This window comes from Choloepus didactylus, chromosome 10 (genome assembly GCF_015220235.1).
Source record: "Choloepus didactylus isolate mChoDid1 chromosome 10, mChoDid1.pri, whole genome shotgun sequence".
NCBI classification, from domain to species: domain Eukaryota; kingdom Metazoa; phylum Chordata; class Mammalia; order Pilosa; family Megalonychidae; genus Choloepus; species Choloepus didactylus.
The window spans coordinates 97,943,422-97,969,648 of NC_051316.1; the positions used below are offsets into that span (position 1 = coordinate 97,943,422).

Genomic DNA, 26,227 nt, shown 5'->3' on the forward strand with positions numbered 1-26,227 from the left:
AATCCTCATACCAATTGAGTAAGATAGATGTTATTATCAGTTCTGTTTTATAGACAAAGAACCTGAGGTACAGAGAGATTTAATGACTTGCCCAAGGTCATACATTTGTAAATAGTACAGCTAAGATTTGAACCCAGGCAGTATGGCTCCAGAGTCTATACTCTTAACTCCTACATTACACTGTCTCTTATGGTGTGAGCTCCTCATCATCTTCTATACCCATTTTACAGAGGAGAAAACTGAAATAGACAATTGTCTAATCATTTGCTTAAAGTCTCTGTTAGTCAATGGTGCAGCCAGCATTAGAAGCCAGACTCCTAACTCCCAAACCGGTGCTGTCTCCCCAGACCACCCTGCTGTCTCAGAGGCCACCTGGGCAAACATATAACCTCCTACCCCCCACTCTCTCTCTCCCCCTCCAACACACACACACACACACCCACACACACACACCACACACACACCACACACACACACACACACCACCCAGCAGGCACTCAGACATTTTTGTGGCCAGGATGGCTACAACCTCCTTTGAAAAGCAGCCAGCTTAGCCCTTCAACAAATAACTTTTGTTTTATTTATAGTCTCCTGCACAGAGCTTTTGAACTGAATGAATATTCCAGGGAAGATCTTGATAACAACTGTTCCTTGGAGAGGGTTCATAGGAAGCAAGGTGAATAAACACCACAAAGTTCCTGCCTGTCTAGCAGAGCTTTGCTTCCAGGGGTGTTTATAAGTTGGTGTTGGTGTCTGGGCGCAAAGACTTTGAATTTGAAGTGACAGTTTGGACATCTCCACTTTATTTTTAATTCGTAAAAGTTCACCTTTTGCCTTCAGCAACCTCAGGACATAGACGCAAGAGAAAAATTATCTTTATCAAGAAGGTGACTTTTCTACTTCTTAGCTTTTTGCTTTCTTTGTTCTTTGTCTGTCTGGGGACTTAGGACCAATTACTGTAGTGACTGGGAAGGGGGTGGGACACTCCATGAACTTGCAAGAGCTGAAAATTCAATTTTGCTTAAAATTATAAAAAGAAAAGAAAAAGAAGTGGATGGAGGAGGAAGAGGGGAAGGAGGAGGAGGAGGAGGAGGAGGAAGAGAGGGAGGGGGATGAGAAAGCCTAATTTCAAAAGTGATCCATGAGTCTATGGAGTCTTCTGATTTGTGGGGTGGGCCAAAGATCCCACCCTAAAACTTGATTATGTCACATGTGTCTGGAGTTAACCTGGATGCTAATCTCGGCTTCACCAGTTGCTAGCTATGTCACCTTGGGCTCATGCCTCAGTTTCCACCTTGTGACACAGTGAAAAGGGGATAAATTCACAGGATTATTGTGAAGGTTGGTGATAACAATGTATGGAAAATACATTTCCTGGCTTAGGGAAGGTACTCATTCACCCACTCATGAAATGCTAGGTGACGGTAGCTGATACTAGGTTTCTGCCCCCAAAATGACTGATAAAGGGAAGTTTAGGTCCCCAAGGGTATGGCAGAGCTGAGCTACCATATGGGTCCTATGAAGGCCCTACGTGGCTTTTCTGTGGTTATGTGGGGGTCTGCTTAAAGGTCTAAGCGGAGAAGAAGTGGTCTCCATGAAGGACCATATGGGGAAGTGGATGATGTGATGAAGACCAGGGGGTCTGTGGCTCCCTTAAGTAACTGTATGGTTGGTACGGAATTTTCAAAGAGAAAATTTGTGTCTTCATCGAGGTCCGAGTGGGAGCTAGATTATCTCTAAGCGAGTGTTTCTGGGTGGGAGAACTCCATAGGGAAGGAATGGATGAAGATTTCGTTGGTGGGCCCTGGGGTCTCTATGGGATTGAGTCTATTCACCTGGGGTTGTGCGCTGAACTTTCTACAGGAAAACAATGGAATGGAGGGCCTTAGACACCTGAAGGGAGAGCCCAAAGTGCCCGGAAACAGGAAGGGCGGAGCTCAGCGCGACATGTGGGCGAATGTCGAACTCCCTCTTGCCCACCCGCGACCGCAGGCGGCCCCGCCTCCTGCGAGCGGACTACACTTCCCAGTAGCCCCCGCGGGCGGTAGCGCGGGCGGGAGGGGGCGGCGCGCGCCGGGTACGCGCGCTGGCTACCATGGCGTTCGCTCGGCTGGAGCGAGTATATTAGCCACGGGAGGCGACGGCAGCGGCGGCAACGCGGGAGCAAACCTCAAGCGGGCGGGCCCCAGCCTGAGGGAAGGGAGGAAGGGGCGGGGAGAGCGCCAGAGGGAGGCCGGTCGGCTGCGGGCGGGCGGGCAGCGCAGCGCCGAGCAGGGCCCGTGGGCCCATGAGGAGGCCCGGGGACCATGGGCTCCAGGATCAAGTGAGTGCGGCCGGGCCGGGCGGAGCCGGGCCGAGCGCGGGGCGGCGAGGCCGGGCCGAGCGCCGCGCGCGCGGGGGACTTGTTGCCAGGACTGGAGGGGCGCCCCGCGTGACGCCGGCACGAGGGGAGGGGGACGGTTGCCATGACAATCCAGGGAGGCGCGAGGACGGGGTGCGTGTGCGAGTGAGAGGGCGCCCAGTGGTCAGGTGTCCTCCCTCACCTGAGGGCGGTAACAGCTGAAATTACCAGGTGGCTCCCTTCATGGTTTACAGAGAGCCCCTGAAAATGGTCATATAACTGTTGGGGTGGGGGTGGGGGTGGGGGTGGGGAGGGCAGGAACTCTTAGGAAGCAACTCCCCAAATGAGTGTGTTTCGGATTCCCGCCCCACCCCCCCCCGAGTTGGGAGGACACAGCCTGTTTGCTTGAGGCCTGCGGGCCCCCACAGAAGTCGCGTGAGGTTTTTAGAGGGAGGGGCCACTCATGGATTTGAGGTCTGGACGGCCTGGGGGAAAAAGGCCCTTTCTCTCTCTTCTGCTAACCCCTTTTATCTGTATAAGAGCAAGGGCAAAAGGGTATAGAGTAAGCGATCTCTGTACTGTAACTGAGCACCTGATCTTGATAATCTTTGGAAAGGTTTTGTAATCCAATCTGGTGAATTCCTGCATCCATTCACCTGGAGTCCCTGGTGGAGGGTTAGTTTCCCGGAGGCTTTGTTTCTACCTCTAACTTCAGAACCCATTGAAACATTGTTGCCCTCTAGATTCTAAACGTAGAAGTTGACTTTGGAAAGTACAACTTTTTTGCAGTCCAATTTGGGTGTGTTTCTTTGGACTCTATCTCCCTTCCCAACCAGGTCCTCTTCTGGCTTCTCCCTTCCTCAGCCACAGAACACGAGATGCTTTATCTCTAATCACTAACATATGTTCAGTTTTCTCTATGACTAATAGAATTACTTAAGGGCATTTAAAAACAAAGTTGACAGCATAGGCTTTTTCCTTAAAACAGCTTTCCTAAAATACTCTAAGCCCTCTTACAAGAAAGTCTGTGGAATGTGTTAGTGTCAGCATTTTGAGAATTGTGCCTAGGGAAGTTTGAAAGGGGAAGGGCCTTAGGGGCAAAATCTAGTAATTATTCAAATATTGCATCTCATGTCCAGGTGCTGTCCATGCAGTGTGACCCTTGCCCGGCCTTGCTTAGGCTTCCCACTCATGAAATATGTCTAAAATGTGCCCCAGCAGTCCTGAGACATCTGCTAAATGAAACTAGAAAAGTTTGCTTATGATAATGAAAATGAAAAGTTGGGTGAGCATGCTGTATATTCTCTCTTTTTGTGGAAATGAGGAAAAAAAAGTTAGACGCATGCTCTAGACAAGAGTTTAAAAGGCTTGGGAGGTAAAATGACATAGTTTGTGAAGCATTGGGATTAAAGAGGCACTCCAGGTTGAGCTGCTGCTTGCAAGCAAGAGTTGTAAACTTGGAATTCAATAGTACTTAGAAACCCTTTCCAAAAGCCACCCTAGAGTCGCAAAGTATGCTTGTGAGGATGCTTACCTTTCTTGTTACAGAGAAGTTCAGATACTTGCCTGACATGAGGAGTCAGTGTCAGAATCAGCATTAAAATCCAACAAGTAGAAGTTCAGATGACTGGGCATCAAGTCTCTCTCTTCTTGATCTTGAATGTAGGAGGTTGACACATACATTTGTCAAGTAGGTTTTGTGGAACCCTTCACTGTAATATCTGAGCACTTGAGCAAGAGAAGTTACTAAAGCATGAAATTGTATTAAGTTGTGAAATTAGTATAAAGAATAGCCTCCTTGATCTTGAAACTAGACAGCTGTGTGATAAAAACTTAGGCTTGGGAATTATGTTAGCTTTACTTGTGGTGTGACTGAAAGAGAATATTAAGAGAGAAGTTTGAAAAGTAGTTGTGATTTATGGTGACTGTGATTATACAACTTCTGCACTAGGAATGGGATGGACAGGTGGCAAGGAAACCATCTTAGCTTAGCTGCTGCCTTAGTTGTTGCAGAAAATAGAGCTTTGGGTACTACTGACCATTCCATCCTGACAGGGCAGAACAGACTTTAGCTCAAGGAGTTCAGCCTTTGGGAAGTACAGGTTCTACCATATAGATCATTTTGGAGAGAGGGGTACTGAGAGTACTCCATGGCCCCCCAGAGCAGAACACTGTGGCTGCCTGTTTTTTCTCTTGCTTTTCTCTGATGCTGTGTGGCTCATGGAGTGGTGGAGTGAGCTCAGGCTTTGGAATCGGATTGGGTTCAAATTCCAGCTGTTTGTCCACTAACTGAAGCTTTGCACACATTACCTCTTTCAGTCCCAATTTCCCTGATGATAAATGGGAAAGACTGTGTTGCAGGGTCCACTTGAATACCAGGCTGATAGGAAAAATTCAGTAATTGTTAGTTTTCTCTTATACCTTTTCTGTCAAAAGATTTAGAAAATCAGCCTAGTCCAGCTGGTTTATTTTATACTAGAAACGTTAGAGAAAAGTACATTTAAAGTAATGGAGAAGAAAGTTGGTGATCAAGGAATTAGACTGTTAACCTGCAGAGCAGTATTTTAACATTGTCTCATTGTTAAAAAATAAAAGCTGATTGAAAACAATACTGTGTGTAATTGTGAAGCTGGCGTCTTTTGGATGATCAGTATAAAACATTTGAGTTGCTAGGCACAGTTATTGAGATTTAGTGCTTGATCAAATGTTCCTTTCAAGTTAAAGTTGGTTGAGCACAATCTTTGTGCCAGGCACCATGGTAATGCTTTACGTGAACCATTTAACCAAATCCTCACAACTGTCCAATGATATAGGTACTACTATTTATTAGCCATGTTAGCAAATGAGGGATTGGGAGTTTGTAGGATTAAGTTCAGATGCCACCCCTAGAAAGCCTGCCCTGATGCCAGCTCCCTGTCTGTGCAACAACACCCACCCCTGCCCCACCCCAGGTCATCTGTGTTTCCTTGGCCCCTTGTGTTTATCACTGTCATAGCACTAAGTCCAGTTCCTTGTCTATCTCCCATACTAAGCCGAACATAAAACTTGAGAGAAGGGACTGTCTTGAGTTCCTGTGTCAAGCCCAATACCTGGCATATGGTTGTCTAGGAATAGTTTCTAGAATAATTTAAGAAATTAAATTAAGAATTAGGATCCTATCTAAGGCTTTGACAAGGAAAAATGTACTATTTGGACTCTTAAGGAGGAAGAGTTTTTGTGTTCTTTTATGTTTTATATTGCCCTGCTCTAGGCAGGCAGTTCCTTTTACTAAAGAGTGTTTTGTCCATGTTCATTTTAATAAAGGAACATCACTTTGCCACAAACCAAACATCTAATTGTCAAAAGAAAGAGAAAGTGACCAGTAGGGAGGTTAATACCCTAGAAAGCTCCTAAACCTTAAATCTGAGCAGACATTTCTCTGGAGGGATAAAAGGAGTAGTGATAACTGACGATCTTTGATAGGTAAGTTTAAATCTTATTTAGTGTTTGAGTGATCCCAGTGGACTGGATGTGGTTAATACTAAGCAATTTAATTGATAGTGTGGACACACAGCAGGAAACTGTGGCAGTTCAATAGTGCTTGTGGTGACATCCTAGAAATTATTTCCAGGCACCAAGTGAGGGAAGTGGATTGTAAGTAATTGAAAGAAATACTCTAAGTGAGTTTGAAGAAACCTGACACATTTATGGACTCAGAGAAAAGCATACTCTTAAGATTTGAAGGCATAGGAATAGGGCAGGACAACTGATTTGGCCTTGTGGTCTTGTTTATTCTGCATTAGCCTGTGTGCCCACCTTCCATCCCTGCCAGACTGTGACCTCAGTGAGGTTGGTGACCAAGAAATTTATCCATTTACTCATTCACTCACTATAGCACTAAGAAGAGTGTCAGGCACATATTAAGTGCTCAATAAATGTTAGCCATTGTTATTATCATAATTAATAGTAGTACTATATCATATACTGGCAGTATGCTAAGTACTAGGAACACAAAGATGAAAGGATTTGTTCTTTGCTTTAAGGCTTTCCAAAGTGGTAGTAAGACAAATGCAAAATAGAAACAACCCCTTCCAGCACCCCCCACCCCCACCACATACACACAAAATAAGAAAAATCACCAAGTATGAAAATAAGGTAGTTTCTGTGGTGGAGGTGCAGCCAGTGCTGAATAGGTGAAGAAATGAAGGAGAGACTGTCTTCCTAGGGGAGTCAAGGAAGGATGCCTTCGTCAGAGGTAATGTTTTAGCTGAGACACGAGAGATGAGTAATGGTATAAAAGGGGAATGGGTGGTTGCTGCAGTGGTAATGGTGGCATTGATGGCAGCAGAGGGAGCAGCCTGTCTGAGGACATGGCATATTAGGGAAATAAAAATATTAAATACTATTTGTTGGGCACTTAAATGCCAGGAATTGTGCTAGACATTGGGAATTACAGTGTGCAACACAGACTCATTCCTGCTCTCACAGTACTTACAGTCTGGTGGATCCAACATGAAAAACAAGTAAATTCACCTAAAGTTATGGTAAAGTGGCTGGGCTGTAAAGGAAATGATGCTGAGAGAATGATGGGAGCAGCTGTCCTACTTTAGATAGAGTACTGAGGGAAGATGTCACTGTATAGATGATATTTGAGCTGAGACCTAAAGGATGAGAAGCGATTAGTCATAGAAAGAGAATGGGCAAGACTTCATTTCAGGCAGAAAGTAGAGCATATACAAAGACTTCAGGGTAAGAAAACCCTAGACATATTTCAGGAACTGATAGGCCAGTGAGTTTGAGTAGTGACTGATGGTGGGAGAAACTTGAGCCTTGGTCAGAGAGAAAGAATGGGCTTCGAGCAGGGCCTTGCAGGCCACGGTAATCTAAAAACAGCTTTATTGAGAAACAATTTACATATCAGAAAATTCACCCTTTTCAAGGTTTTCAAAATTAACAATGGTTTTTAATTTAGTCACGAAAGTGTGATCAGTCACCACTATTTAATTCCAGAACATTATCATCATCCCCCAAGGAATCCCTGCACCCATTAGCAGTCATTCCCCATCTTCCCCCTGCCCCCCCCCCATCCATTTCCCTAGTCCTAAGTAACCATTAATCTGCCTATTTCTATAGATTTTGCCTATTCTGGGCATTTCATATAAGGAATCATACAGTATTGATCTTTTGTGACTGACTTCTTTCACTTAGCATAATGTTTTCAAGGTTCATCCATGTCTCATGTATCACTTTTTATTGCTGAATATTATTCCATTGTACAAATACACTACATTTTTCCCACTCATCAGTTGACGGATATTAGGCTTGTTTCTACATTTTCACAATTATGGATAGTATTGCTATAGTATTCATGTACAAGTTTTTGTGTGGACATAAGATTTTATTTCTCTTGGGTAGGTGCCTAGGAGTGGGTTATCTGGTAACTCTATGTTTAACATTTTGAGGGACTGTTACATTGTTTTCCAACGCAGCCGCACCGCTTTATATAAAGTGATACTTCATTTTGGTTTTGATTGGCCCAAATGAATTGTGTAGAAAACAAAAGGTCAGAGTAGACGGAAAAAGGTTTCTCAGAAGAGACTGGGACTTGAACAGAAAGAGGTGTGAGATTTGGAGAAGGGAGGAAGGAATTCCAAAAGTGGAAATTATGTGAATTAAGGGTGGGTATAAACCCATCTTTTTGTTTTCAGATATGGAGAAGCAGCCTTCGCCTCTTAAGATAGCTCTACTGCAGTCTTTTTTTTTTTTTAAATAAAGGATCCCATTACAAAATGACAACATGCAAGATAGGCTTGCATTTTTTTGTGAGCATAACAGCTTTTTCCCTGCTATGATGAGATTTGGAGTTTAAATGTTACTCACTAGGGTTTCTCCCTCTCATGCCTCTTTCTCTTCCGTCTCTCCACCGCAATGCCCCTACCTCAGTCCCTGTAAGAGACTTTAGAAAGAGTTGAGGTGGTGGGATAACAAATGTTCCACACCAGTGCAAGATGTTGGTGTTGGGGTGGTGTAAGGGAATCCTGTATTTTATGCATGATTGTTCTGTGAATCCACAACTTCTCTAATAAAAAATTTTTTTTTAAATGTCTCATTGGAGACCTGGGCTCTCCATTATTAATGTCCCCGTCTTCCCCCACCCCCATGCATTTCCCTAGTCCTAGCAGGCCACTTAAATTTTCAAGACTTTTCCAGAAAAATATATTGTTGCTATTCTGTTCTGATCTCAGCCAATGCAGCTAACTTAGAGGGGGTTTTACAGCAGTAGAATGATTGAAATAGAGAAGATAAACCTCAGGTATAGCTCTAGGAAGTGTGTTTTTACCCAGGCAGTTAAATCTGTATAAATTCCAGGTTGGAATACTGGTTGCAGATCACAAAGGTTCAGCTTTTTTCCTGGCCTTACAGGAAAAATAATCTCTGGATTTGTAACATCCTTTTTGCATAAAAGGATTTTATTGGGAAATGGAAATATAAACAAGGAAGAAAAATAAACAGAAAACGAAACATAGTTTTGCCTCCTACTTATTGGAATCCACATCCATTCTTCTAAGTATTTAGGACTTGAAGAGGAGCCAAATGAATGTTGAAAATACGTAAGTTCCTAAAGAAGAATTAGTTTACATTCCAAAAGTTCATTTGTAGATTGGTTATGGCATTTAGAATTTATTTTTCTCTTGGAGATAATGTTATATATAAATCAGTGGCTTCTGAATATAAGGCAGAGGGAGCTGTGTGTGCAAAAGACATGGGGAGATAAAAGGTATAGCTGAAATACAGGATATGTGGATAAAGATTACAGGTGATGAATTTGAAAATGTAGCCTTGAGCCATGGAGACACTATTCTGAAGCATGAGCCATTGAAAGATTCTGAGTTGGGGATATATTATAATCAGATTGGGGTTTTTAGAAAGATGACTCAGCAGCAGTAGTTTAGAGCATTGATATCCCTGGTTTGTGCAAGATGATCCACTGCGATGTGAGAAGAATATATTAGAATATATTTTTATATCAACTTTCAAAATGTCTATCTTTTTGTTTTCTAATTTATATTTAATATAGGACATCCATAAAATTTATAAATAAATGTACATATCAGATGTATGCTCAAGTTTTTTACTGATAGGAAGGAATGCATGGAACAAAATTGGAGGCTGCTGGATTATGACACTATGTAATAGTTTATACTGCAGAAGATCAAGGCCTGATGAAAGGTTTTGATGGTGGAAAGAAAAGGGATGGATTTGAGAGATTTTAGCTAGAATTGACAAAATTTGGTGACAAATTATGTGTGTGAGGCAAGAGAAGAATCAAAGATAACTTGGCAAGATTAGGAAAGATGTAAATGGGTGTTTGCAAGGTGAGATCTGGTTATATAAATGTTTGCTTTTCTGAGGAAAAGTGAAAAGTTATAATTGGGAAAAGGCATTTAGTCTGCACTGAGAAAAGAAGAAATCTTTAAGGGCTCCTTAGTGTATGTGTGTGCTTTGTGAGGTAAGTAAAACTTAAAGTGGGTTGGACCAAGTTGCTGAAGGGAAAGCTGCCCATGTTCGATTTAGAGAGAGAAGGAAAAACAACCTTTTGAACTCACTTTAGCCACAGGAAAGGTTTCAGGGATCTTGCATTGGTCTAGGCTGGGCTGTATGACTAAATGGGAGGAAGGAAACCAATCCTTGGTGCATGTTTAACACCAAGCAAACAACAGAGCGCAAGAAGAGCTGGAGGGATGTGGGTTAGACGCTGGTGTGGAGGTCCCAGAACTACACACAGTCTGCACCTGTGTTCTAAAGTTGTCTGCCTCGGTTGTTTTCACTTATGAAAGGGAGCTAATAAATTCGATTTATAGGGTTGTTGTGAGGATTAAAAGCGATTTTGTGTCAAGTCCTCAGCAGAAAAATGGTTAGTAAATGGCAGCTATCATTAGTATTACTTGGAGAGGATAAAACACAGTTGTCTGAACAACCTGGAGTTTTAAAAAAATGTCAAAAGAAAGCAAGTGCGTTCTTTTATAGTGATGTAGTTTTTGTTTTTGCTTTTTTTTTTAATATATGGAGAAAGTATTCGCTTCTTTTCTGTTAGAGTGTTAGGATGACGTGTAGTGTATTTTACTGAATTCATTTGAGGGATTGAGATCTTGACAGATACTAAGCACTATTCCTCTTGCTGGTTGGGGAGAAAGGATGCTTATAGTCTAATAAGGGAGATAATAAGAACATATAAATAATTAGAGTTATAGCTTTTAAAAAACATTTTTATGCCCTCTCTCTTAAGAATATTTGAAATTTGTATTGTCTTATAAAAGATTTATCCCAATATTTTGTACTTATCTCTGATTAGCTGGTATCACTGTTCACTTCTAGTCTTTTAAACATAATTTCTCTTTTTCTTTGGTGCTTAAAAGTTATTATTAAACTTTATTATGGAAAATTGAAGCATTTATAAAAGTAGAGAGAATAATATAATGAGCCTATAAATGCCATCACCTTGTTTCAACAGTTAATTTATGGTTTACCTAGTTTAGTTTATGCCCCCACTGATTATAACTTCCTCCCTCTGCTCCCTAGTCCCGGATTATTTTGAAGCAGATCCTAGATGTTGTATCGTATTCTTAAAACTTCAGCATGTATCTCTAAAAGATAGATAATCTTTTTAAAAAAAACCCATAAACATACCATTATACACCTAAAACTTTAACAAAAATTCCCTAACATTATCATATCCAGTGTTCAAATTTTTCCAGTTATCTCATTTTTTTTTTAACAGTTGATTTGTTGGAATCAGCTAAGGACCATGCATTGCAATTGGTAGATAATGTATCTAATGTGTCTCTTTTTTCCCCTCTTGCAATTTATTGAAAAAGTAGGTCATTTATCCTGTATTATTTCTGTTGTATACTCATGGTTTGTTTTATGTGTTCTTCTGTCCCCTTTGTTTACTATTAAGTTGATAATTAGATTTAGCAACTGATCAGATTCAAGTTAATTTTCTTGGCAAGAATGTGTAATAGGTGGTGACAGAGCCTTCCATCGGGAGGCACGTCATGTCTCGTTCTCTCACTTTTTGATCCATTAATTTGTTGGGGGTTATAAGATGGTGATACTTTATTTCTGCCGTTTCTTTTTCTTAGCTAGAATGCCTGTATAAAGCAAAACTTGCTCATATTAATTATTTGATTTCCCTGAGGTACAGTTCATATAGGAAAGGCAGGATAAATGTTTGATTCTTTCCTTTATTATTAGTTTTTCCTGCTGAGTTTGTTTCCCATTTTCCAAAGGTGACTAATTGATTTTTTTTACTGTCATTTTAAACTCAGACTTAAACCTATTTGATATACTTCAGTCTACTATAGTTATTATCCTTATTGATGTTTAATTTGTCCTTTGTCCAGTGGGAGCTTCAAGTTAACTTCGGAAATCCTTTTGACTTGATTCCAGTAGTTTTTAATAACTTCCTTGTATTTTGGTATGACAAGATGTTCCAGGCTCATCTTACACATTTCCTGGTTTGCACCTGTATTCAGCTGTTTCTCTAAAGAGTCCTGGTTCTTTTGGTGACAGTTGGTCTTTAAAGATCACAATCTGGGTTTTAGGATGTTTTTGGTTTCTTTGCTACTGGGTCAGTCATTGTTTCTGGGCATTTCCAGGGAATTAAGATTTATTCACACACCATACAATCATCCAAAATATACAATCAGTTGATCACATTACCATCATATAGTTTGCGGTCGCAGTTGAATTGTCTAGGGGGGGGGCGGCCGGTTGCTGAACCCTCGGCTCTCGGCGTTGCTCGGAGGGTACCGGCGGCGGGGGCTCTTTCCCGGAGGCGAGGGCGAGGCGGGGGACTGGGCCCGGTCCCCGGCGGAGGCGTGCAAGGTGTGGAGGGCGGCGAGAAGGAACAGGCAGGACACGGTTCTTTGAGGGTGAAGAAGCCAAGAGAGTTTATTAGGGGTGAGCACAGGTTATATAGGCTGGCATAGAGGGCGGGGGTTGTTACAAGTCAATGCTGAGGGGATAAAGGCTAGGATTGGTTCTGAGAGGGTGCGGAGGTTAGGATTGGTTCTAAGAGAGCACGGAGGTTGTTTGAAAAGGGGCGGGAGTTGCTCCGGTAACGGTGTCTGGCAACAATGTATGTGCACTGGTGGTGATGGGAGTTGCACTGGCAACGGGGAGTGTCCGGGCAAGATAAGGGGGTGGGGAAAAGGCGGTTCCCTCCGGCAAGCCTCCCCTAACAGTGGTATTTTGGGTGAGGAAATGGGGCCTGCCTCCGGCCTCACTTTCCCAGGCCCGGGGGGCTGTGAAGGGCGCTGTTCACCCGTACCCACTACCCTCCCCAGGGGTGGCCAATCCCCTAGCCCAGGCCCGCCAAGTCGAAGCACGTAATCAGTGTCCCGCATTTCCCCCTTTTTTTCTAATTAAAGGAAGAAGCTTACCGGAGAGGTTCGCTAAAGGATGAGGGAAGGGGAAGGTTGGGGAGGGGAAGAAGGGTTGACGGTGGCTCAGTAAGGCTGGAGCTCAGCGTTGGTGTGGCGCCCGGGCGCTCGACAAGGGCCTCGCTGCTAGCGGGATGGGCGAAGGTGGAAGGTTTAACTGGAGCTCGAGGTTGGTACGAGGTTCAGGCGATTGAGAAGGGCCTCGCGGTCGGCGGGTTGACCGGTGGCGGTGAGGTTGCGGAGGGTTGATTGTCATCTTGGAGTAGGGAGCGTCAGAGGTGGCGAGTCGCTGGTACTGGATTTGCACGAACGAGGAAAAAATAGCATCTGTTTGTTTTCTTACAAGTTGGACGATTCTGCGGATAATGCAGGGTCCTAAAGTGAGAGCTAGAATGATCATTAGTAGGGGGCCGAGGAGAGGGAGGAGGTAAGGGAGGAGGGGGGTAAAGATGTGGGACCAATAGCTGGTGGCTTCACGGTCTCTTCTACGTCGTTCTAGTCCCTCTCGGACCTTGTTTAGGCTGTCCTCGGCGAGACCTGTGGAATTGGCATATACACAGCACTCTTCTCCTAGGGCGGCGCAGAGGCCTCCTTCTTTGAGGAGAAGAAGGTCGAGACCTCGGCGGTTTTGGAGCACTACCTCAGAGAGGGAGTTAACAGAATTTTTAAGATGGGAAATAGCGTTCTGTAGGTGACGAATGTCCTCGTCAACCGCCGCTCGGAGGTGAGTTAGGGCGGAGCCTTGACTGGCTAATGCAGGGATTCCGGTGCCAGCGCCTGCAAGACCTAGGAGGGAGGCAATTGTGAGGGCGGTGATGGGCTCTCGCTTTTGCAGAAGGGCGGGATCTGCAGTTCTTTCCAGGCGGAGGAAGAAGTCTTCCTCGCTGTGGTATAAGACCCTAGGGATAAGGACAATTAGGAGGCAAGTTTCATGAGTTGTATTGAGGGTCTGCACATTAAGGCAGGGGGTAAGTCCTGTAGAGGAGCACAGCCACTGTGAGGAGTTGTGGGGAATAAGAAACTTGGCAGAGCTGCTGGGAGATGAGTAGTTGGCACAAGCTGTGAGGTTGGGAGAGTTACTTGAGCGAGGGCGGATGCACTTTCCTGTAAAGGAGACTGAATGAAAGGTTAGGGGGACAGCAGAGGTATTCCAATTGCATTCCAAGGGGCTGTCCTCTGTGTTTTCTGAAAAAGAGAGGTTGGAGGCAACTGGCTCATATAGGGGGGAGGAAGTGGAGAGGCAAAGCCAACAAGAGGAGGTAAGATTGGAGTTGGAGGAATTCACTCGGACTGGAGTCCAGGCCCAGGTGTACTGTTGTCATCTGGTAGACCAGGTTGCGGAGACGACGGCGTTCTCGTCTCGTTAGACGCGTGGTTGCTGGTGGTGGGCCGGATTGCCCTTCCTGGGATCCAGATTGGTTGTGCTGCATCATCTGGGAAAACACAAGCAAACCCGCGCCCCTGGGCGAGGAGTGGGGAGGGACCCTTCCAGGCATTATTCTCTGGGTCCTTCCAGTAAACCATTGGGGCCTGGGTGGGCCTATACGAGGGCCCCCAATGTTTATGTAGGGGCGAAAGCCCTTCTTTATTGAATGTGAGTAGATTAAGGTGAATAAGGGCTGCTATGATAAGGTCCCCTGGAGTTGCCTGGGGGAGCATTGCCCTTTCTTTTTCAATTTGTGTTTTTAAGCGGCGATGGACTGCTTCCACAATGGCTTGCCCCTGTGGATTATAGGGGATGCCAAAATGATGGGTGATGTTATATAACTGAAGAAAGGCCGCAAAGGAGGCACTGCGATAGGCAGGCCCATTGTCCGTTTTTAGGTCCCAGGGGACTCCCATGAAGAGAATTCCTTGTCTTAGGGCCTTGATACAGTGTTTGGCCATTTCCCCGGCAAGGGGGACTGCATAACACATGGCCGAGAAGGTGTTAATTATTACATGCATATATTTGAGGCGTCTAAAGGACGGAACGTGAGTTACATCCATTTGCCATCTAGAATTGGGTTTTAGGCCTCGTGGGTTGACTCCCTGAGGTTGCAGGGGGCCAAGCGGCGCAAAGGGCGCACAAGTTGCACAATTGCGGACAAGATGTTTACAGGTGTCTAGGGGGAGGCCACATAAATGATGTAACGACGTAGCCGAAAAGTGAAACCTGGAATGCAATAACTTGGCCTGGTTAACAGCATCCCCCGGAGGGGCTGCCGTGTGGGTTAGCATAGCTTGGGTATTCTGAGCTGAGACCGCTTGGTCTACTATACTATTGCCATTAGCCAGGGGCCCCGGAAGGCCTGAGTGACTACGAATGTGGCTAATGAACCAAGGATCCTGTCGATGCTCCAGGATGCTTCTGAGGTCAGAAAGTGCTTTATCAATGGCCGAGTCTCCCGGGAAAAAGGTGGAAAACGCGAGGACTCGGCAGACCTGATATGTGTAGAGGCTGTCTGTGAAAATGTTTACTGGGTGGTTGCAGTGGGCGTTTAGCGCGTATGACACCGCCAGAATTTCCCCCACTTGGACTGAATGAAGGTTGACATAGCTGAATAGGCGGGGTTTTGGGTGGTCCTGAGAATAAGAGAGGAAGGCGAAACGGGTTTTGGAGGCGTCAGTGAAGACGGTAGTGGCACCCGGGATGGGTGCAGAGGAGGGGAAAGGATGGAAGGGGCTGCGGAAGGGAAGCTTGGCGAGCCCCTGTAACAGTCGATGGCTAGGATAGTGGCAGCTGAATTCCCTCTGAAATCCTTCTAAGAGGATTTGCATGTCCGGGTTATCACGTATAAGCAGGCGGGTTTGGCCTGCGTCCAGGGGCCAAACAATTTTTTCCGGCGGCTCTCCAAATACATGAACAGCTAGAGTGACTAGATCTGAAGCTAGGCTGATCCAGAGCCGCACTGCGGGGCAAATTTTCCTAAGCCGGCTTTTAGCAGGGTGCACCCAAAGCAGAGGGCCTTCCTGCCACAGGCAGCCCATGGGTGTGCCGGGCGTAGGAAGGATGAGTGCTATAAGATTGCCCTCTTTAGTGCTAAACCTGTTGAGACAACAGGCAGCAAGCGCCTTGTTAATGGCAGCAATGGCTTTCTTTGCCTCCTGGGTGAGCTTAATGCGCCGAGAGATTGCTAACGGCGGGGCTTCAGGGACACTTAGCAACATAAAAAGTGGTTGAAGCTGCGCAGTGGTAATTGGCAACGCAGAACGGAGCCAATTGATCTGGCCACAGAGCTGTTGGAGCTCAGTGATAGTGACCCGATCCGGTATGTCCAACTGGGGAGCGGACGGAGCAATAGTTTTATCAATACTAAACCCTAAGAAGGCCAATGGTGGCACAATTTGAACTTTTGGAGTGCGACTAATTTGTGCATGGGAAGGGGCCACTGCTCCACCCATATAGGTTCCTCAGTATCCCACTGCAGAGGAACGGGCGCTGGAGGTGTTAAACGAGCAGTGGCGCACATTATTGGGGGGGGGGCTGCGTGGTAAGCACTGCCCCAGAGGCGGCGGCAGCTGCCGGCAGCGGCTCTGAGGGGGAGCTTGTCGAAGGGGGAGGCGGAAGTGGGAGGCCCCAAGCGTCGCAAGATGGCGGCGCGGTAGGCGTGGCTAAGACACAAGATGGCGGACTAGCTCCGCCCTGTGAAAGGAAGGGGTCTAAGGCATAAGATGGCGGACTAACTCCGCCCTGTGAAAGGGCGGGGCCTAAGGCATAAGATGGCGGACTAGCTCCGCCCTGTGAAAGGACGGGGTCTAAGGCATAAGATGGCGGACTAGCTCCGCCCTGTGAAAGGGCGGGGTAAAGCGCATGTGGTTTCCGCCCGGCTTAGGGCTGACGTCATCACTAGAGCACTTCCTCCCCTCAGTAGAAGAAGAAGGAGGAAGTTCGCCATTTTGGAGCAGTCTGGGGGGGGCGGTTGCAAAGAGGCACACGGCGCGAAACAAAGAAACAAAGACACAAAGGACTACAGTAAAGTAATGGAGGGGAAGAGGGAGAGCGTTAGGAGGAATGGGGGTCATAGAAGAAAAGGACGAGAGGCAGACGGAAGAATGGGTAGTGGGGAAGGGAGGAGCGGCTCCGGAGCGGCGAAGGAGAGGCGGCCCCTGACGCGGAGCGGCGAGGGAGAGGCGGCCCCTGACGCGGAGCGGCGAGGGAGAGGCGGCTCCTGACGCGGAGCGGCGAGGGAGAGGCGGCTCCGGGAGCGGCGAGGGAGAGGCGGCCCTTACCTTGCAGGCGAGGAGAAGGAGAGCTGGAGAGGCGTCCGGGCGAGCGAGTGGCGTCACTGGACCGCTGCGTGGAGAGGACTTCCAAGTGCAGGTGCCCCACGTTGGGCGCCAATAGTTGTTCACTGATCACCCTGATCTATTTTTTTTTAACATTTTCCTTGTACCAGAAAAAGTGATAATAAGAATAAAAAAAAAAATAGTGAAAAAAGAACACCCAAATCGTATCCCCCCTCCTGCCCTATTTTCCTTTAGTTTTTTGCCCCTATTTTTCTACTCATTCAGGATTGCTTTTAATATTGTTTCTAATTATGTAAAATATTTACGTTGTTTCAAAGCTAAATCTACAAAACAGATATATTCAGAAAAGTCTAACTTCTGTCCCTGCCCCAGCACCGTTTCTTCCCTTCTCCATAGGTAACCTTTTTTTATTAGATTTTTGTTTATCCTTCCATTAAAAAGAAGTAAGGCAAATGTATTTGTATATTCACACCTCCTCTCCAGTGCCTCAGATAAATGGTAGCATTCTATACATATTTTCTGCCCTTTTCTTTTTTTTTTCCTCTATTACAATAATTTTTTTTTTTTTGCCCCCGTTTTTCTACTCATCCATCCATACACTGGTCAAAGGGGAGTGTGATCCACATGGCTTTCCCAGTCACATTGTCACCCTTCATAAGCTACATTGTTACACAGTCATCTTCAAGATTCAAGGGTTCTGGGTTGTAATTTGATACTTTCAGGTATTTACTGCTAGCTATTCCAATTCATTAGAACCTAAAAAGGGTTATTTGTATTGTGTGTAAGAGTGCCCACCCGAGTGACCTCTTGGCTCCTTTTGGAATCTGTCAGCCACTGAAACTTACTTCATTTCATTGCACATCCCCTTTTTGGTCAAGAAGATGTTCTCCATCCCATGATACCGGGTCTAGATTCATCCCTGGGAGTCATATTCCATGATGCCAGGGGTATTTACACCCTGGGGTGTCAGATCCCACATAGCGGGGAGGGCAGTGATTTCATCTGCCAAATTGGCTTAGCTAGAGAGAGAGGACCACATCTGAGCAACAAAGAGGCATTCAGGAGGAGACCCTTAGGCACAATTATAAGCAGGCCTAGCTTCTCCTTTGCAGTACGTTTTTCCCAAGGGTAAGTCCCATGATTGAGGACTCAGCCCATCAAACCATGAGTCCTCAATGTGTGTGAGCATATCAGTAACCATTGAGGTGGGGAAGCCTAACACCCCTGCATTATCCCCGAGCAATGTGCACATTAGTGGTAGCATATAATATTTCTCTTTTTGTGCCCGGCTTATTTCGCTCAGCATTTTATCTTCAAGGTTCATCCATGTTGTCATATGTTTCACGACATAGTTCCTTCTTAACAGCTATGTAGTATTCCATCGTGTGTATATACCACATTTTATTTATCCACTCATCTGTTGAAGGACATTTGGGTTGTTTCCATCTCTTGGCAATTGTGAATAATGCTGCTATGAACATTGGAGTGCAGATACCTGTTTGTGTCACTGCTTTCAGATTTTCCGGGTATATACGGAGAAGTGCAATTGCTGGATTGAAGGGTAACTCTGTATGTAGTTTTCTAAGGAAGTGCCAGACTTAATTCCAGAGTGGCTGAATCATTATACAGTCCTACCAACAATGAAGAAGAGTCCTAATTTCTCCACATCCTCTAGCATTTGTAATTTCCTGTTTGTTTAATGACAGCCATTCTAATTGGTGTGAGATGGTATCTCACTGTGGTCTTAATTTGCATCTCTCTAATAGCTAGTGAAGCTGAACATTTTTTATCTGTTTCTTGGCCATTTGTATTTCCTCTTCAGAGAACTGTCTTTTCATATTTTTGCCCATTTTATAATTGGGCTGTCTGTACTATTGTCATTGAGTTGTAGGATTTCTTTATATATGCACGATATCAGTCTTTTGTCAGATACATGGTTTCCAAAAATTTTTTCCCATTGAGTTGGCTGCCTCTTCACCTTTTTGACAAATTCCTTTGAGGTACAGAAACTTCTAAGCTTGAGGAGTTCCCATTTATCTATTTTTTCTTTTGTCGCTTGTGCTTTGGGTGTAAAGTCTAGGAAGTGGCTGCCTAATACAAGGTCTTGAAGCTGTTTCCCTACATTATCTTCTAGGAGTTTTATGGTACTGTCTTTTATACTGAGATCTTTGATCCACTTTGAGTTAATTTTTGTGTAGGGTGTGAGGTCGGGGTCTTTTGGATATGGATATCCAACTCTCCCAGCCCCATTTGTTATGTCCCAGTTCAATGGCTTTGGGGGCCTTATCAAAGATCAGTCAGCCGTAGATCTGGGGGTCTGTCTCCGAATTCTCGATTCAATTCCATTGATCAATACGTCTATCTTTGTGCCAGTACCATGCTGTTTTGACAACTGTGGCTTTATAATAAGCTTCAAAGTCAGGGAGTTGAGTCCTCCACATCATTTTTCTTTTTTAGAGTGTTTTTAGCAATTCAAGGCATCTTCCCTTTCCAAATAAATTTGATAACTAGCTTTTCCAAGTCTGCAAAGTAGGTTGTTGGAATTTTGATTGGGATTGCATTGAATCTGTAGATGAGTTTGGGTAGAATTGACATCTTAATGACATTTAGCCTTCCTCTCCATGAACATGGAATATTTTTCCATCTTTTAAGGTCCCCTTCTATTTCTTTTAGTAGAGTTATGTAGTTTTCTTTGTATAGGTCTTTTATATATTTGGTTAAGTTTATTCCTAGGTACTTGATTTTTTTAGTTGCTATTGAAAATGGCATCTTTTTCTTGAGTGTCTCTTCAATTTGTTCATTTCTAGTGTATAGAAACATTACTGACTTATGTGCATTGATCTTGTATCCCGCTACTTTGCTAAATTTGTTTATTAGCTCTAGTAGCTGTATTGTCGATTTCTCAGGGTTTTCCAGATATAAGATCATATCATCTATAAACAATGACAGTTTTACTTCTTTCTTTTCAATTTGGATGCCTTTTATTTCTTTGTCTTGCCGGATTGCCCTGGCTAGCACTTCCAGCACAATGTTGAATAACATTGGTGACAGCGGGCATCCTTGTCTTGTTCCTGATCTTAGAGGGAAGGCTTTCAGTCTCTCACCATTGAGTACTATGCTGGCTGTGGGTTTTTCATATATGTTTTTTATCATATTGAGGAAGTTTCCTTCAATTCCTACCTTTTGAAGTGTTTTTATCAAAAAAAGATGTTGGATTTTGTCATATGCTTTTTCAGCATCTATTGAGATGATCATTTGGTTTTTCTCTTTTGATTTGTTAATGTGCTATAATACATTGATTTTCTTGTGTTGAACCATCCTTGCATGCCTTGAATGAACCCCACTTGGTCATGGTGTATGATTTTTTTAATGTGTCTTTGGATTCGATTTGCGAGAATTTTTGCATCTATATTCATTAGGGAGATAGGCCTATAGTTTTCCTTTTTTGTAGCATCTTTGCCTGGTTTTGGTATTAGATTGATGTTAGCTTCATAAAATGAGTTAGGTAGTGTTCCATTTTCTTCAATGTTGTGAAAGAGTTTAAGTAAGATTGGTGTCAGTTCTTTTTGGAAAGTTTGGTGTAATTCCCCTGTGAAGCCATCTGGCCCTGGGCATTTATTTGTGGGAAGCTTTTTGATGCCTGATTGGATCTCTTTGTTTGTGATTGGTTGGTTGAGGTCTTCTGTCTCTTCTCTCGTTAGTCTAGGTTGTTCATATGTTTCCAGGAAATTGTCCGTTTACTCTACGTTATCCAGTTTGTTGGCATACAGTTGTTCATAGTATCCTCTTATAATTTTTTAAATTTCTTTGGGATCTGTAGTAATGTCACCTTTCACATTCATTATTCTGTTTATATGTCTTCTCTCTTTTTGATTTTGTCAGTCTAGCTAGGGGCTTGCCAATCTTGTTGATTGTCTCAAAGAACCGACTTTTGGTGTTATTTATTCTATTTTTTTTTGTTCTCTATGTCATTTATTTCTGCTTTAATCCTTGTTATTTCTTTTCTTCTGCTAGGTTTAGGATTGGTTTGCTGTTCATTTTCTAGCTTCCTTAGTTGATACATTAGTTCTTTGATTTTAGCTCTTTCTTTTTGATGTATGCGTTTAGTGCTATAAATTACCCCCTCAGTACTGCTTTTGTTGCATCCCATAGGTTTTGGTATGTTGTGTTCTCATTTTCATTCATCTCTATATATTTAGCAATTTCTCTTGCTATTTCTTCTTTAACCAACTGATTGTTTAGGAATGTGTTAACCTCCAGGTATTTGTGAATTTTCTAAGTCTCTGATGGTTATTGGACTTCTAATTGTATTCCATTTGTTCTAGTTTGTTAATGCTGCCGGAAGGCAAAATACCACAGATGGATTGGCTTTTATAAAAGGGGTTTTTTTTGGTTACACAGTTACAGTCTTAAGGCCATGAAGTGTCCAAGGTAACACATCAGCAATCAGGTACCTTCACTGGAGGATGGCCAATGGTGTCTGTAAAACCTCTGTTAGCTGGGAGGGCACGTGGCTGGTATCTACTCCAAAGTTCTGGTTTCAAAATGGCTTTCTCCCAGGATGTTCCTCTCTAGGCTGCAGTTCCTCAAAAATGTCACTCTTAGTTGCACTTGGGGTATTTGTCCTCTCTTAGGTTCTCCGGAGCAAGAGTCTGCTTTCAGTGGCTGTCTTCCAACTCTCTCGTGTGCGGTTCCTGTGCTTTCTTCAAAGTGTCCCTCTTGGCTGTAGCTCCTCTTCAAAATGTCACTCACAGCTTGCACTGATTACCCCCTGTCTGTCAGCTCATTTATATGGCTGCATGACTCAACTTAGACCCACCCCGAATGGGCGGAGCAACACCTCTATGGAAATTATCCAGTCAGAGTCATCATCCACAGCTGGGTGGGGTGTGTCTCCAAAGAAACATTCAAAGAATTACAATCTAATCAACACTGATAACGTCTGCCCACACAAGATTACATCAAAGATAATGGCGTTTGGGGGACATAATATATGCAAACTGGCACACCATTGTGGTCAGAGAATGTGCTTTGAATAATTTCAATTTTTTAAAATTTATTGAGGCTTGTTTTATGTCCCAGCATATGATCTATTCTGGAGAAATTTCCATGAGCACTAGAGAAGACTGTGTATCCTGGTGATTTGGGATGTAATATTCTATATATGTGTGTTAAATCCAATTCATTTATCAGATTGTTTAGGTTTTCAGTTTCCTTATTGGTCTTCTGTCTGTTTGATCTATCTATAGGAGAGAGTGATGTGTTGAAGTCTCCCGCAATTATTGTGGAAACATCCATTGCTTCCTTTAGTTTTGCCTGTGTTTGTCTCATGTATTTTATGGCACCTTGATTGGGTGCATAAACATTTATGATTGTTATTTCTTCTTGTTGAATTGCCCCTTTTATTAGTATGTAGTGGCCTTCTTGGTCTCTCATAACATCCTTGCATTTAAAGTCTATTTTATTAATATTGCTACTCCTGCTTTCTTTTGGCTGTAGCTTGCATGAGATATTTTTTTCCATCCTTTAACTTTCAATTTCTTTGTGTCCCTGTGTCTAAGATGAGTCTCTTGTATGCAACATATTGATGGTTCATTTTTTTTGATCCATTCCGCCAGTCTATATCTTTTGCTTAGGGAGTTTAATTCATTTACATTCAATGTTATTACTGTGAAGGCGTTTCTTGAATCAGCCATCTTATCCTTTGGTTTATGTTTGTCAGATATATTTTTTCCCTCTCTCTCTTAATGTCCTGTAAGGTACCCATACTGAATCTCTTTAGTACTGAACCTTTCTCCATATTTCTCTCTCCTTTCTTTGTTTTTCTGTCGGTAGGTCTCCATTTAGTATCTCAAGTAGGGCAAGTCTCTTGTTAGCAAATTCTCTCAGCCTTTGTCTGTCTGTGAAAAATTTAAGCTCTCCCTCAAATTTGAAGGAGAGCTTTGCTGGATAAAGAATTCTTGGTTGGCAGTTTTTCTCTCTCAGGATTTTAAATATATCATGCCATTGCCTTCTTGCTTCCACGGTGGCTGCTGAGTAGTCACTACTTAGTCTGATGCTGTTTCTTTTGTATGTGGTGAATTGCTTTTCTCTTGCTGCTTTCAGAACTTGCTCCTTCTCTTCAGTATTTGACAGTGTGATCAGAATATGTCTTGGAGTGTGTTTATTTGTATTTATTCTATTTGTAGTTCGCTTGGCATTTATGATTTATGTATTTGTGGTGTTTAGAAGATTTGGGAAGTTTTCCCCAACAATTTCTTTGAATACTCTTTCTAGACCTTTACCCTTCTCTTCCCCTTCTGGGACACCAATGAGTCTTATATTTGGAAGTTTTATGTTATCTATCATATCCCTGAGGTCCATTTCGATTTTTTTCCCCATTCTTTCTTTTATTCTTTCATTTTCCGTTCTGTGGTCCTCTAGGTCACTGATTCGCTGTTCAGCTTCCTCTAGTCTTGTACTATGAGTATCCAGAATCTTTTAAATTTGGTCAAGAGTTTCTTTTATTTCCATAAGATCGTCTATTTTTTTATTTACTCTTGCAATTTCTTCTTTATGCTCTTCTGGGGTCTTCTTCATGTCCTTTATATCCTGTGCCATGCTCTCATTTTCGTCTTTAGTTCTTTGATTAATTGCTCCAAGTACTGTGTCTCCTCTGATGTTTTGATTTGGGTTTTTGGGCTTGGGTTATCCATATCATCTGGTTTTTTCATATGCTTCAAAATTTTCTGTTGTTTTTGGCCTCTTGGCATTTGCTTAACTTGATAGGGTTCTTTTAGGGTATGTAGACTGATTCAAACCCTTATCTCTAATTTGTCAGATCTACAGCTTCATGGAGTACACTTTCTACCTAACCAGCAGGTGGTGTCTGTGAGCCACCTATTCTCGTCAAGCCAGTTCTCCCCCACTTTGTCTTTGTGGTGAGTGGGGGTGTGAGTCTTGTGGGGTCCAGTTGGTGCACCAAGCTTGCGTGTGTAGTTGGTGTTGCCCGCCTTGCATACGGGGTGTATGTCTGAGCGGTTAGGGATGGGGGGGGCGGCTTTAATAATCACATCTCCCAGGTGTTCCTCGAGATTTAAAGCTGTTGCAATAGTCTTTTCCTTCAGTTCAGTCTTGCCACAGTTTGTCTCTGCTGCTGACCCACAAGTCCTTGGTATTGGCATATGGTTCCTGGGACTTGCTAGTGGGTCTCTCTTCCAAGCCGTGCCCTCCTAGGTCCTCTGCTGAGGGGCGACTGCTACATCACAGGTGAGCGTCATCCCCCAAGGGAGGTTTTGGGCTGCAGGGCTGTGTAGGGACGTTCCCAGTCTGCTGAAAGGATGGCTGAATGGGGTGTGTTAATTTCCCCCCTTTTCACAGCTCCACTTTCTCAGCTCTGGGACAATTAGCTGAGGGTGTGGGAAAGGCTATTGTCCATGCCCGATATTGTGGTGTGTGCGTGTGTTGTTGGAAACACTTCCCGTCACATTGGGTTGTTTGGGGCAGCTCTTGGCTGTGCACTGGTGCCAGGCAAGAGCGTTCCCAGCCCACCAGGAAGGTGGCTGTAAGGGGACGCCTCGCTTCTCTTGGGAAGTTGTGGTGTTTAGCGAATTTTCTCAGCCACTGGACTTACTGCTTTGTGTCTCAGAGCTCTCTTAGTGCTGCTCTTGTCTGGGCCCAAATTGCAAGTCTTTGAGGCTTTCTGTGATGGGCTTCTTAGAGTAATTGTTTTAGAAAAAGAGAAAAAAAAAAAAAAGAAGGGCCCTCCTTGCAGATCTAATGGGCTATTGAAATGCTAAGAGACGAGGAGATTAGGGCCATTAAAAAACAATCAAGAAAGCAGAGAAACCAGTTCTTCAGACAAGGAAACTCGCCCTCTGCATTTTCATCTGAGCCTGACTCTGTTTGAGCCCTGCCCTTCTCAGTTCTGTGTTCAGCAGAACTCCAAAAAGTCTCTGTTTTTATTTTTTTAATTTTTTTAATTTTTTTATTTTTTTGCTGTTTTTGCTAGCCCTATCTCCTCTCAGCTGGGCTGACTGCTCCTGGATTCTCCGGTGTCTGGTCTCAGTCTATGTATGTTTGGAGTTTGGATCAGCAGTCTGAGTTTTCAATGAGAGCCGCAACTGCAGTTCTCCCTCCTCGTTCCCAGCACCGACAGCCCCTCCTCCCACGGGACTGAGCCTGGCAGGGAGGGACATGGGTCCCCTGGTTACGAGAACTTACAGATTTCGCTTATCTCAGCTATTCCATGCTGTCGTGATTGTTGTATGAAGTATGCCCAAAGTCAGGTTGCTCTCCGTTGTCTGGTCCACTCAGTTCCTGGCTTTCTACCTACTGCCCTGGAGGAGTAACTAAACTTTATTCAGTTTTATTGAGATATATTCACATATCATACAGTCATCTTCGGTGTACAATCAACTGTTCACAGTACCATCATGTATTGTGCATTCATCACCCAATCTAATTTTTTGAACATTTTCCTTATACCAAAAAAAGTAAAAATAAGAATAAAGAATAAAAGTAAAACAGACCACCCAAACCACCCCCCACCCTATTTTTCATTTAATTTTTGTCCCTATTTTTCTACTTATCCATCCATACACTTGATAAAGAGGGTGTGATCCACAAGGCTTTCACAATCACACTCTCTCCCCTTGTAAGCTACCTTGTTATATAATTGTCTTCAAGAATCAAGGCAAGTGGGTTGCATTTGATAGTTTCAGGTATTTACTTCTAGCTATTCCAGTACATTAAAGCCTAAAAAGGTTGTCTATATAGTATGTAAGAGTGCCCACCCAGGTGACTTCTTGACTTCATTTGGAATCTCTCAACCACTGAAACTTTATTGTGTTTCATTTTGCATCCTTCTTTGGTCAAGAAGATGTTCTCACTTCCACAATGTTGGGTCCAGATTCATCTTCGGGAGTCATATTCTGTGTTGCTAGGGAGATTTACACCCCTGGGAGTCAGGTCCCACGTAGGGGGGAGGGTGGTGAGTTCACCTGCCAAGTTGGGTTAGCTAGAGAGGGCCATATCTGAGCAACAAAGAGGTACTCAGGGGGAGACTTAGGCACAATTATAAGCAGGTTTAGCCTCTCCTTTGCAGTAATGACTCCATAAGGGCAAGCCCCAAGATAGAGGGCTCAGTATACCAAACCGCCAGTCCTCAATGTTTGTGAGAACATCAGCAACAATCTGTAAACCTCAGTTTTTAAATTTTTAGACAGTATCTGTGTGGACTCCCTGAAATGAA

At 43.8% G+C, this 26,227-nt stretch overlaps 1 protein-coding gene across 5 annotated transcripts in view; it reads left to right on the forward strand.

The window, feature by feature from the left end:
• The first annotated feature begins 2,225 nt into the window (after window positions 1-2,225).
• The window catches only part of DENND1A (DENN domain containing 1A), a 669,505-nt gene continuing 645,503 nt past the window's right edge, over window positions 2,226-26,227 (forward strand). For all 5 annotated transcript variants that reach the window (XM_037851268.1, XM_037851271.1, XM_037851269.1 and 2 more), the window contains exon 1: window positions 2,226-2,323. In XM_037851268.1, the coding sequence (XP_037707196.1) occupies window positions 2,307-2,323 (17 nt within the window). In that variant the 5' untranslated portion in view covers window positions 2,226-2,306. The remainder of the gene's footprint in view (window positions 2,324-26,227) is intronic.